The 12572-nt window shown below is 35.9% G+C and overlaps 2 protein-coding genes across 3 annotated transcripts; both read left to right on the top strand.

The window, feature by feature from the left end:
* The first annotated feature begins 1692 nt into the window (after window positions 1–1692).
* LOC132056425 (zinc finger transcription factor YY1) lies at window positions 1693–8135 on the top strand. 2 transcript variants are annotated; one of them, XM_059448624.1, is made up of 6 exons: window positions 1693–1973; window positions 3325–3383; window positions 3558–3671; window positions 5346–5434; window positions 6520–6663; window positions 7461–8135. In XM_059448624.1, the coding sequence occupies exons 1-6, from the start codon at window positions 1744–1746 to the stop codon at window positions 8001–8003; spliced, it is 1179 nt and encodes a 392-aa protein (XP_059304607.1). In that variant the 5' UTR covers window positions 1693–1743; the 3' UTR covers window positions 8004–8135. The 2 variants fall into 2 exon arrangements, with proteins under 2 accessions (XP_059304607.1, XP_059304606.1); XM_059448623.1 differs by having other exon boundaries at window positions 1697–1973; window positions 3558–3757; window positions 5345–5434.
* Window positions 8136–9696: 1561 nt separating this feature from the next.
* On the top strand, window positions 9697–12034 carry LOC132056424 (mediator of RNA polymerase II transcription subunit 22a). The gene is made up of 3 exons (XM_059448621.1): window positions 9697–10011; window positions 10910–10975; window positions 11619–12034. Exons 1-3 carry the CDS (start codon window positions 9862–9864, stop codon window positions 11853–11855), a joined length of 453 nt encoding a protein of 150 aa, XP_059304604.1. The 5' UTR covers window positions 9697–9861; the 3' UTR covers window positions 11856–12034.
* The last annotated feature ends 538 nt before the right edge of the window (window positions 12035–12572 follow it).

The raw sequence follows: 12572 nt of genomic DNA, 5'->3' as shown, positions 1-12572 counted from the left end.
TAAACTTTGGGCTTGGAGCTATTAGATTCTCTAATTCCCTTATTCGTTGTAGGTAGCTCAATAAGATAATAATAAATCCAGTAAACAAGTATATCAAAGTATCAAATTTCAAACCTTGAAGAGTTTCCAAATGTCGAAATCAATATTCGAAGGCTCAAGTGTCAAGAAAGCTTATAAATAAATTCAAGAGAGTTCGTCAAATAACCAATTTCGCCCAATATGTGCGTCATGCCATCACACCAAGCATAATCAATATCAAGACCGAAGCCCCAAATCAAGTAGGGTCGTCACCCAATAATCAAGAGAATCAAGAGCCATGTTGAAAGTGGCTTTCCACTCATACTTGAAAATGGACAAAAGTCCATCATCAAGACGAAATATAAATCCAAAGTCAAGATGGGCAAGATCCGAATCAAGAGGCATGCCAATATCGGTGACAAAGTCACCGTAACAAGAAGGACAAAGTCTCAACAAGAATGCAAAATGATCAAGCAATTTGTACAGGTGGGCAATTTAGCGAATATTTTGCAATACTTGAGATAATAACCATACAATGATATAAGATGAAGATGAAGGAAACAACTCATCAAGATACTTCAAAATTCCAGCAAGTAAAGATATTTCAAATTCAGGTTTATACACAAACCTTGGTGCTTTACCACACAACAAGTTCTACCACAACTCGAGGAGTTCAAATCGTCTACGCCATAGACCAACCAAAGTCCACTTCGTCAAACAATTCCTCTTAGCTTGTACAAGAGCATATATACCTCAATAGTGTGGAGTAGTTTGTGGCTCAACCAAAACAAGTCTTGATGATTGATTTAAAGGATGAATATTATGAGAGGAGAGAAGCTTTGGGGTTTTATTTTAGTGGAGGAAACGAAATATGAAGAGGAGGTGGAGAGGGTATGAGCTAAAGGTAATATATTTACCTTTGGATAGCTACAAACTTTTTTTTTTTTTTTTTTGGATAACTACAAAAAGGGGCTGCCCTAAATATATAAATATCTAATTCATTTAATATTTTACTAAGATAATAATAGGAGTATCTTTTACATAACTACACCATAACACTTCAAATAAGTTTTAAATATCGTCGAGTTCGCGTTCGGGAGGTGCGAAGTAAATATCACTTCTTGTCGAAGATATGGTCAATCGAAAATTCAAGAGTTAGTTTAAAAAAAATTCGGAACGTTACAAAAAGCTTAACTCTTACATCCTTAGTCATTGAAGGATGATTTTTTGTAACTACCAATAAAGTTTATTTTTTCTTAATAAAAGGTCCAATAAAGTTTATAAAAATATGAAGGATGACTTTTTATCGTGAAAATTACTAAGTTATATTGAGCTCAAAGTACGAATAGTGGAAGAATTTGGTCAGAAATACAGTGAGAAATAATTGAACGACATAAAACATGAATTCATGCATCATAGTTGGAGAATTTGATTATCAATGCGGAGAAATAATTGAACAATATAAAGCATGAATTTCATCCGTTATAAGCATGAAGCTATGGGTTATATATAACGCATGAAATACATACGTTATAATATTTATATTTCTTCCCCTTTTCCCACTTATTTTTGCTGCAAAAATAGTTTTTCACGTCATTCTAATACCGGAATTTTTTTTGGGTTATAAATGGGTATTCATTTATGGCTAAAAAGTTTGTAATGTTAAGTAATACTCCTACTAATCTGTAAAAGTCCTAATAATTAATTTCCTAAAAAAAGAAATTGATGGCATATTGTCATTGGGGCAATAAAACTCTAGCCGACCTTCTTAACAATGGCGGATTCACACTTTGTCCGAACCCATCAATAATAATAAATCCCTTCAACTCAAACCCTAACCCTAATCTTGAAATATTCAACTCAGAGATGGAAACTCATATGAATCATCATCATCTGTTTGAAAGACGCCCCATTTACAAATCCAAAGCTCCTGCTTCCAAATGGTTCAAAGAATGGTAAGCTTAAATTGTTGAAAATATATCTCTATTTTGAGATCATTTCTTTTATCTTTTAAAATTCATATCTTGCCTGCAAAGAAAGAATTAACTACGGATTGAATTAGGTTTTCTTTTTTCTTTCTCTAATTATAATTAGAGGTATGAGGTAGAAGTTAAATGGATGGGACATTTGTTTGTAATGTGATGGGGCATGATTGAACTAGTTTTTATTACTTCCCCTGTTTTAATTTGTTTGTCTGGTTTTGACTTGGCACGGAGTTTGAGAAAGTAAAGAATCTTGTGGTCTAAAACTAAAGATATGTAGCATGCCCAAAATGCTCTTTAATCTTGTGGTCTTAAACACGTCATGTGGAAAGTTGGAATTGAAGAGTTGCCAAAAAAGGACTGAGACATTCTTTTTTAAACGGAGTAAAAGGGAAGTAATTTTTATTAGGAAATTTGTCAGAATGAGCCGAATTTGATTAAAAGGATGGCTATGTTAAAATGTGGGTCTGAGTAAGCGTGCTTTTGGTGGAGTTGTGGGTGATAGTGTTATCATGTTTAGGATGTGATAGCTTCGTCTTCTGGCTGATTGGGTTTAATTTGACTATGAGGGTGCATTAATGGAGGAAATAGTGTAGACATATTTGTGATTATCTAAGGATAGTATTAATCAGTCAACTAAGTCTCAATCTCAAATTGGTCGGAGCTGCTGTATGATCCGTTATATCTGCTTAACTCTATTCAGGTCTCAACATTCAAAGATTTCATGATAATTAGGAATATATTTGTGCAACTGTTACCCTACAACAACTCCTCTCCATTATATAGACGCTGGACTGGCTATCATTATGAAGCTCACAGAGGCAAGGATAATTGTTAGAAAAAAATTCTAAAGATGCTAAAAGGGAAGTCTTTTTGGTCAAGAGAAAGATGATGTGATTCAGTATGAGTCAATTGTATTGCTAGCGGGAATTGGCAACTTCTTTGCTTGGTATTTTTCATCAAGAGATCGTAAGGACCTAGAATTCAGCCATTAATATTTGCAATAGAGACCATAGGACAAATGACTTCTTTAGCTCCAAGCAAACTTGTTATTTCACAATCATGTCAGGGAGGGCTGTAGGGGCGATTACAAAATATAAACTAGAAAATCACCTTGGATCATGCTGCTTGTATTGCCAATGTTCTATAAATTGCATGAACTTTTAGTAGGGTCAGAGACATGTTTGATTTCTTTAACCTTTCCTTTAATTGTCTCAGATGATGAGTCATTAGTCACTGACTGAGGAGAGTGCTCTTAGCCATGTGTTTTCATTATAGTTCATACCGTGTTTTAATTCTTTTACTAACATCATTTTTATCCCAGGGTCCCACAAGACGTTGTAGCAACTGGTGGGAAGTGCTACCTCTTAAAGTGGGTGAATGGTCAGTTCTTATCCTATACATTTTTTTGATAGCTGTATGTTGGTTCATTTCATATTCTTTATTTTTCTGGATCTTTCCAGGATTGTTAACTGCTAATTTTCATCATGTGCTGTGGCTTTTTGTTTGAACATTGAATTTTACCTTATATTTGTCCCTGTCTATTTTGTTTATCAGAAGCCACATTAAAAGCTCTGAAGGAGAAGCCAAAAGAGCCAGAAGTATCGGTACCAGAGCCAGAGCCAACTACTGAGGTTCTTTTTCTTTGTAGCTATGAAGGTTGTGGAAAGACATTTATTGATGCTGGGGCCTTGAGGAAGCATTCTCACATCCACGGGGAGAGGCAGTATGTATGTCACTATGAGGGTTGTGGAAAGGTAAGAGCTTATTGTCTTTGCATTGAAACTGTACTATATGCTTTAGAGCTTCAGCATGAGCTCGATCATTTCGTTGTGTTGATTCTCTCTTCCATTTTACTAATTTTGCTTTCATAGGATTATCCTCCGATAGGGTTGATTGGATGAAAGAGATGGGCACATGGAATTCATTCTTCGTCACAACCTATATTACCATTGTTTATTTAGAGCATCCTTCTAGAAGTCTGCAGCTCATGTGGGAAGTCTGCTTCTACCATAGGTTCTTCTAGAGCTCATAAGATATTTTTGTAATAAACATTGATTGGCTGAGGAGTTGTATTACTTATCAAAAAAGAAAAAGTTACTGGAGTTGTATTTTAGGAGTGTATTGTTTCATTTACTGCTGAACCTTGTTCAACCATTTTGAGCCTCAGATTGGGGGAAAATGGAAGAAAGAACCAGAGCCAGGTTTGCGGTCTACTGATTATTAGCAAATACAAGAATAACAGCAACTACTACTACACTAGGCTTCAATCCCAAGCATTACTGATTATCAAGTAGGGAATTAAAAAGAGTCAAAAGATCTTTTTTGAGATGTTGGGTTAGCTGTCAGTAACAGGAATGGGGTTATAAGAAATTCATATGCACATTTTGGTTCCAGTGCAAGAGATGATCTTTAGCGTACTTTAGTATATTACTCCCCTCCCCATGACTGTAGTTTGGTTCCTCTTTTATTTTGTTCTATTTATTTGGTTAGGTGGGATATTTTACAACTTCTTGATTATAAAGTTATCACATTAGAGCTGGCAAGGACACCACCGTCAAAAAAAGGTTATCACATTAGGGGAGAATTAACTATAAGTAAAGTTACCCTGCTTCTAGGGAGATTAGAACCCAAGATCTTAAGGATCTTTTGGAGCTCAGCAACACATTTCTGGAATGTCCCAGCGGGGACGTCTCACTGACACAATTCTCAATAATTTGTTTGATGTGGAATAAACGAAGGGAAGGAGAAAAGAATCGGAGTGGAGATTCCATTCAATGCAATCAAGGGTATATGTAAGTGTCAATTCTTAGTAAGGAGACGCTGGTTTAGGGAATCCTAAAAAAGGGTACAGGGGATAGACGAACTGGGGTGGAGTAGGTATATTTTCTTTTCTTTTAAATAAGTATTTGCTAAACCAAGACTTCCACTTTGGGATCAATGGAGTATTTAGGGAAATATTTTCCAGAGCACGATTGGATTTTCTATTGGACTGAAGAGATTGAGCTTCGAAGGAATCTTGCGCAAAACAGGAGTCGATGCATAGTGTATTGGTGATCTCTTAGAATACCATGAAAACCCCATTTATTTTTATTGGTGAGCTAAAAGCAAGTGAGACAATAGGTTCAAGTGTGGGCTAATCATGCATAGATTGGATTTGTAGTTTATCAAACTGTTTAGGGTGAAGAAAAACCAAATCCAGTTTATTCCTATGATGTCTAGTTCATGTATATGCTTCCGTTATAATTCCTTGTATTCTTTTCCTGTGATTCTATTACAGGTCCTCAATTTGCATCCTTGTCTTTTTTTGATCGGTTCAAATGCATCCTTGTCTTCTTTTGCAGAAATTTTTGGATAGTTCCAAGCTAAAACGACACTTTCTTATTCACACTGGGGAAAGAGACTATGTTTGTCCACATGAAGGCTGTGGTAAGGTAATATATCCATCAGCTATTCAAATACTTCTCCTGGTGTATATTTTGCTTCTAATGTAGCTGTTATAATAATAACACAATCTTGTACTGTTGTATGTAAATGAGATGTGTGCATTCTCTTAACTCTCATATTGGTGATATCTGTGACATTTTCCCATACCAATATTAGTTATAATTGTGGTGGAAATTTTGGAAGACACTACTAACTTTTCGATGATTTGAGGACATATATTTTGTAAGCACTGTGGAAACCATCATATTATGAAGATTGGCTGTGTGGAGTTTAGATCCATATTGCAAATTGGAATGTCAAGAATGGTTCCTAAGCACGCAATAAGTGCAAGGTTCGGTTCTCACTAGGCCAGTACTTTTCCCTTTGACTTATCCAGGGCCTCTCCCACCACCCCAAAAGAACTAAACAAAGAAAAAAAGGGACAAGAAACAAAAATAGAAGTGTTTTTTATAACCCTAATTTATGTTTCCAATTTTTTGTCCCCGGGATTTGGTTTAGTGATAAGAGAGCAATGCCTGAAGTATGGAACTGTGAATTAGGCGCACGTCGGGTTGAACCCTAACCATAATTTATGTTTCCAAATTCTTTCCGCCCGAGGGCTTTGGTTTATTGATAAGAGAGCAGCGGATGAATTGTGAATTAGGCGCATGTCACGAGTTTGAAACGACAAAAGCTTGGTATTTAAGTGGAGTGGGGTAGAGAGCGGACCTATTGTCCACCGAGTTTCAAACTGTGCGCTAGGTGACCCTTGGGGATTTTTCGGCCATAAAATAAAAGTTCGCAAATACTTTCTGTTACTATTGGAATTCTATCCTATTTCTTGTTTCTTTTGGGGACATTTAAATGTCCAGGAACACGCATGCTCGTATGTATATGTTTTTATGAAAGCTTCCGCTATTTATTGCTATGTTGCTCAGACTCTCCAAAAATGCTGCCACACCCGTGCCGGATCCTCCAAAAATGCCCTACTTTTGGAGGATCGGACATGCACCCAGTGGCATTTTTTAAAGAGTCCGAGCAACATAGATTTACTGTGCTTCAATTTCACGGATTTCCTTTGAAATCAATGCAGGCATTCTCGCTGGATTTTAACTTAAGGTCACACATGAAAACACATTCCCAGGAGAACTATCATATCTGCCCGTATCCAGAATGTGGAAAGCGATATGCACATGAGTACAAGCTTAAAAATCATGTCGCATCTACTCACCAGAAGGTTTGCACTTTCCTCTACCGTCCTTGTTTTGACCATGATAGACTAATACAGACCTTATAAACTTCTAAATTTGCACTCTTTTGGTCACAATCAAGGCGACATGTGTCCTAAATGTTTCATCAATAACCAACCACTGCTGCGTCATCCCAACTTTGGATTCTTAACATTTTTGGGTCAATTCCTCTTTGCAAAACCAGTCTGGAATTAGGGTAATGTACACAACTGAAATAACTTATTTCACATGCACATTTATTTACTTTGAATATATTTATCTTTAAGATTTTCATTGTTCATAAATGGCAATATTCTTGCAGGAGGAGCACTGTCTCCTTTCGGTGTTCTTTTTATGTTGCGTATTAGCCACCACCCATCCCTTCCCCATGTTTCCCGTTCATTTCCTCGTCAAACATCTTTTAAAGGAAAAAATGCGATTCAATGTGTAATCGTTTCCTTAATACGAATATGTATAGATGGAAATTTCGTTGTCCTGTCTTATGGTTGGCTTCATGGCACTTAAAGCATATTGGTGGAACAGAAGTTGGCTTCATAACCAGAAATTACCAGAAAAGACTCTTGTTCTGCAGGAATTTATGTCCTGTATCACTTCATGCATCACTAAATAGACCCCATTTTGATGTTTGACTTTAATGTTGACAGTCCCTCCAATGATTTACCAGATGTTTAAGCTAATAGTTCCCCAAGGAAATGTCACATGTGGATGTACCTTCCATTGCATCTTCTAACGTAGCACTTGAACCTGGATTTGACTATCAATTTTAAATCTTTTCATATTGTAGAACACGCCAGAGGCAGCACCAGCACCAAAGTATACCCTGCCTGTGGAGAAGCCAGTGAAGACTCCGAAATCTTCTTCAGCAGCTTATGGCTCATCATCATCTGACCGCCCTTATAGTTGTCCGTACGAAGGGTGTGACAAATCTTACATCCACGAATACAAGCTGAATCTTCATTTAAGGAACATGCACCCTGGTCATTTCCCAGAGGAGAACGCAAAAAATGCTCAATCTACTGCTGACAATGAGATGGATGAAGGCAGTGATCAGGATGCATATGCTGCCAGACGTGGAAACGGAAAAATTCAGAAACAGAACAGGCCAAAGCCAAGCTTAAAGCAGCCACCTTTAAAAGTTGCACGCAAAAGCTCTTCTAGTGCTTCTCCAGCCAATCTAAGTATATCGAAGAGGCCTTGGCCGGTTAAAGAAGAGAATTACAATGAAGATGATAGTGAAGAAACAGAAGAGGAGCGGGATGATGTTGGGGATGGATGGAGGTATGGTGGAAACGATGACGACGATGAAGAGACTGAAGAAGATGAGTAGGCTTATTTCGTACATATTCATAGGTAGTACTAGTACTATGTTTTGGATAAAAATGGGATTGGACCTTACTTGTTATTGGTGTTAAATCCCTTTTGAATTTTATGAAGCATGACGCGTTCGCTATTTCCCAAACTCCACCTTGTCTAATACTCTCTCAGCATAGTACCATGGAACGTGGAGCTTTGCGTCATAGCGCAAGCTTCTTATTCATTTAGTTATCTCATAAACTGAAATCTCCTTATAATACGTATAAATTTGACCATATCGAGGACTTGAGATCCATAAATTGTTGTGACTACTGTATAGTACTAAGAAATATAAAGGACCGGGAGTTGAGGGAATTTCAATATACATTTGAAGATAGTCACATAAAAGTTTAGACATTATCAATGAAAGTTGCACCTAAGGTCAATTAAGAACAGCAATAGTTAGAAAAGTGATCCATTTTTGAGTTTTCCTTTACTACAGTACAGAGCGTAATTACCGCTCCTAAGTACTTATTGGGTATTTACAATTAACTAAACTAGTAGCCTTAAGAATCCATAAATTAAAGTTAAAAGTACATATCACTTAATTACGAGTAAGTGTTAAAAAGTAAAGAACCAATATGTTATACAGTAAAAATACATATCAATTAATTATGATTAAGTGTTAAAAAAGTATATATATGTAGACATACTCTTGTATTCATTGGTTTGGTGAAAATTCCAGGTGAGATAAGTTTTTACCCTACTCCTCCCTCTGTCCTATGCCGGTGTTGACTAAGTATCGAGCTTAAGAAAGACTTTTTTAAAATTTTGATCTAAAACACAGATTAAATACTTTTATGAGTATAAATTAATTAATTAAGAGCAAAATAAAAGTTGAAAACTAAATTGCCTCTAAATATATGAGACCAGAGAAGAAGTAGTCTAAGCTTTTGATTGTTTGTTAATTTTAAATATCTTTTTAATGTGATTATTACGTCTTATTGAAGATTATTTTGAGCGGGCATTTCTGCTACTGCTAAACGGGTTGTCTCATTTAATTGGAGGGGAAATTTAGGGAATTTGTTGAGTTGTCCCTCAAACTGTGTGAAACGAACAAATTAGTTCCAATTTGTACCCGATTAGGAGCCTGTCTGGATTAGATGAAAAAAAGCGACTTTTAAGTATAAGTGCTTAAAATACTTTTTTAAGTGCTGAAAATTATTTTATAAATATATATTTACGTGTTTGAATTTCTTAGCTTTATCTGACTTTTTTTTTTTTTTATCTTTTATGCTTTTGGCGAGTGCTTTCGGAAAACAGTAAGTCCTACGCTTGGTAGGAGTAAGGTCTGCAGTCTGTTCTACCCTCCCGCATACACGATGTGGGATTTTACTGGGTTGTTGTTGTTGTTGTATATTTACGTGTTTGTATAAAAGTGCTGAAATTAAAAATAAGTTGTTGAGAGGGAAAGATGATAGGGTTTTTATTAGTGAGGGTAATTGAAATTAGAAGAAAATATAAGAGATAAAAGAATAAAATCGTTGGTCAAACCAAAATGACTTTTAAGCCAAAAACAAATAAAAAATTGGGGTTCCCAACTTTTTGTTTTTGACTTATTTTAAGCACTTTTCTATTTTGCTAAACACTAAAAAAAAAAAAAAAAAAAAAAAAAAAAAAAAAAAAAAATGGAAGCCAATCCAAAGGGGCTCTTAAACCTTTTCCTAGTCGTAAATTACCGTCATCTCCTGCATAAGGGCACTTTGTTTACCCAGGGATTTCGTGCAAGAAAATAGTAAAGTAGAATTTACAGAAAGGAGTTTGATTTCAAAACAACACCGTAGGCATAAATAAATCCAGTGTAGAATTTCTATTTCACTTGAGCTGTTGGAATGAATAAAGGAGGAAGTGGGGGAGGGGGCGGACCAACAGCTGGTGCAGCGGCAGCGGCAGCACAAAAGCAGAAGAGTTTGCTGCAGAGAGTGGATACGGATATTGGCAATATTGTTGACAATTATGGCTTCCTTGTTAATGGTGCCCGGGTATGCCCTCATCTTTACACACTAAACTAATTAAAGAGGTAGATCCGAGATTTTAAACATGTGGGGGTACTACATACACATCGCCCAATTACAATTACCCGTATGTGACAGTCGGGTGTAGACTTAGACCATGTTTGGGAAGCCCTCATGTCATTGGATTTGAGTGTAATTACACAGTTTGTCTGACCAAGTAATTAATTACACTTTTCAATTCTCAGGAGATGTGAGAATTGCTGGTAACTATTTAAATATCTTTCATTTTTTTGTTTTTATTTTTATGAAATTTTCAGCTGTTTCTAGTTCTGAGTTTAAGGCACGAAAAGCTACATTGCTGGTAGCACACAATTTAAAATTTTCTGTTCGATTGTTGTGATTACAGTGATAAATTTGTCTTGAAGTTGTGGTGATTTTCAGTCTGGTTACAGGCAAAATAATATTTGCAAGACTTTTGAGACTAAGCACATAGCAATGCATCTTTGTCCAATTATTGATTGTAGTTGATATCTCTAATATGTGGAGTTAATTTGGGAGCGAAATTTGTATGTTGTAGTATTCTTATATTTACTTCCTTGTAGAATTTTAAACATATACAAGAAGAAAAGCCTTAAAAGAACTTTTGAGATTTGTTCTTTTATCTGATATGAACTTGCTTCTACGGAGAACTTCGTCAACAATTAATGGATTAAACTCTGACATGGCATGAATTGGAGAAAAGGGAAAGAGTGTATAATCTTTTTTGTCTTGAATGCTTCTTTTGCTGCTCATTTGTTCGGTATCAGCTGTAAAGGCCATTATGCTAGATTTGAAATGTTAAAGTGAAACTAGGAGATATATCTGTTTATCTGCTTATAGATGGTTAATGTATTTCTCTGTTCTTGATGATAACTGCTTATAATAGGTCAATGATCCACCAGTCAGAAATTCGCAAGAAGCATTTATGATGGAGATGCGTGCATCTAGAATGGTGAGGATTCTTTTTCTTCTTCGGTCGTACTTGTACATAGCTCCAATGTTCAATGAGATGTACATCTCAAATTACATTTGAATGTGCATATGAATGAAATACGTTTTGTATTAGCAAATTGACACTATTCTTGCAGAAAAAAGTGGCTTACTGTCCGGAATTTATGTATGCAAAAACTTTTATTTTTTTATCTTTTGGTGCTTTTTTTGTTGAAATATGGCTGAACAGTGGAAACAAAGGTCATCACCATTTTAAAGCGGTTCTATGATTTATGGTGTTTTTTCTCATCCACTTCTTGTTCTATCATAGATACTTGATTTCCAAAACCAACAATGACCATAAGTTTTTTTTTTTTTTAAATTTTAAAAAACGTATTCCAATTTGTGCGAAGCATTTAGGTTGTAAGCGTGATCATCCTTTCTCTGCATCTTCTCATAGCTTCAGTGCCTTCGTGTGAGTGCTAGTCAGCCCTCATCCTTTCTATAAGCAGACTTGATATCTTTTTATCCTTTTTGAGTTGATGTGAAGACCAAATTCACCAAAACGTGGAGATTTTAAGTTATTAAATTGTGCTTGAATCTCAATTTTCAAAAACAGTATTCTCCTGTTATCTCATATAATGTATTGGATGCATGAACAACAGGTCCAAGCAGCTGATTCACTGCTTAAGTTGGTGTCAGAGTTGAAGCAAACAGCTATGTTTTCAGGATTTGCATCTCTAAATGATCATGTGGAGCAGAGAACAGAAGAATTTACTGAACAGGCTGAGAAAACAGAATGCATGTTATCTAGAATTGGAGAGGAGGCAGCTGCTAGCCTTAAGGAGCTTGAGTCACATTATTATTCTTCTGCAGAAAGAACTGGTAGTCTGCCTTCTTAGAGCCAAGAAGCAATGCCCTAAACATGGCTACAAATGTTTTTTCTCTCTCTTTCATTTCACCTTTCTCCCTCTCCCCTCCTCTTGCTTAGTGTATTTGTCTACCTTGAAGGTATACTTTTTGTGGAGGTTATCGGGCAAATGACCTAATGATGAGAAATCCAGTTTGTTTCTGTTTCCAATTTACTATTACTACTACAAGACCTTTTGGAACAGACCTCATTAAATCAGTATTTGTTATAACCAATCAACTGCCATTCTATCAAGGAAAAGATGGAGTACCAAGTAAAGTGGAGGGAGCATACTTCAAAACTGCTATTTTTGTACCAGAAATAGTGGAGAGAGCATAGTTCAATATTTATATTTCTACTTTTTGGCATGTTTTTCCTAGACTAACACAAAACACATTAAAAGGTAGGTGTGACGATATAATGATTGCATGTGATAAAAAGGGACGATGAAGTCAATAATTGGTTAGGTATCCTACTATATCTGTACCGAATTCTTTTTGGTTAAATAATCTCTTTCTAGTTGCTTCGGAACATTTAGGAGATTTTCTATATGGAAAATTGGGGTTCTGCTTTTGGTTGCAATAAGTTTGGTCCCGTTTATGGGGTCAAATCAATACGTTTTAAGGAGAAATATTGGAATATCAATCTCATCGAGATCTCATACCAAATTCCAATCAATCAAATCACTTTTGGATCAAATCATTGATTT

This window comes from Lycium ferocissimum, chromosome 5 (genome assembly GCF_029784015.1).
Source record: "Lycium ferocissimum isolate CSIRO_LF1 chromosome 5, AGI_CSIRO_Lferr_CH_V1, whole genome shotgun sequence".
Taxonomy (NCBI): domain Eukaryota; kingdom Viridiplantae; phylum Streptophyta; class Magnoliopsida; order Solanales; family Solanaceae; genus Lycium; species Lycium ferocissimum.
This window is presented reverse-complemented; position numbering and strand designations above follow the sequence as displayed.

What these genes read in the sequence shown, in the direction of transcription:
- LOC132056424 (XM_059448621.1), top strand. Translation starts at nt 9,862, where the DNA reads ATGAATAAAGGAGGAAGTGGGGGAGGGGGCGGACCAACAGCTGGTGCA. An exon ending in TCCTTGTTAATGGTGCCCGG is followed by an intron (nt 10,012 to 10,909) that starts GTATGCCCTCAT and finishes TGCTTATAATAG; the next exon opens with GTCAATGATCCACCAGTCAG. An exon ending in AGATGCGTGCATCTAGAATG is followed by an intron (nt 10,976 to 11,618) that starts GTGAGGATTCTT and finishes CATGAACAACAG; the next exon opens with GTCCAAGCAGCTGATTCACT.
- LOC132056425 (XM_059448623.1), top strand. Translation starts at nt 1,744, where the DNA reads ATGGCATATTGTCATTGGGGCAATAAAACTCTAGCCGACCTTCTTAAC. An exon ending in ACTATGAGGGTTGTGGAAAG is followed by an intron (nt 3,758 to 5,344) that starts GTAAGAGCTTAT and finishes CTTCTTTTGCAG; the next exon opens with AAATTTTTGGATAGTTCCAA. An exon ending in TCGCATCTACTCACCAGAAG is followed by an intron (nt 6,664 to 7,460) that starts GTTTGCACTTTC and finishes TTCATATTGTAG; the next exon opens with AACACGCCAGAGGCAGCACC.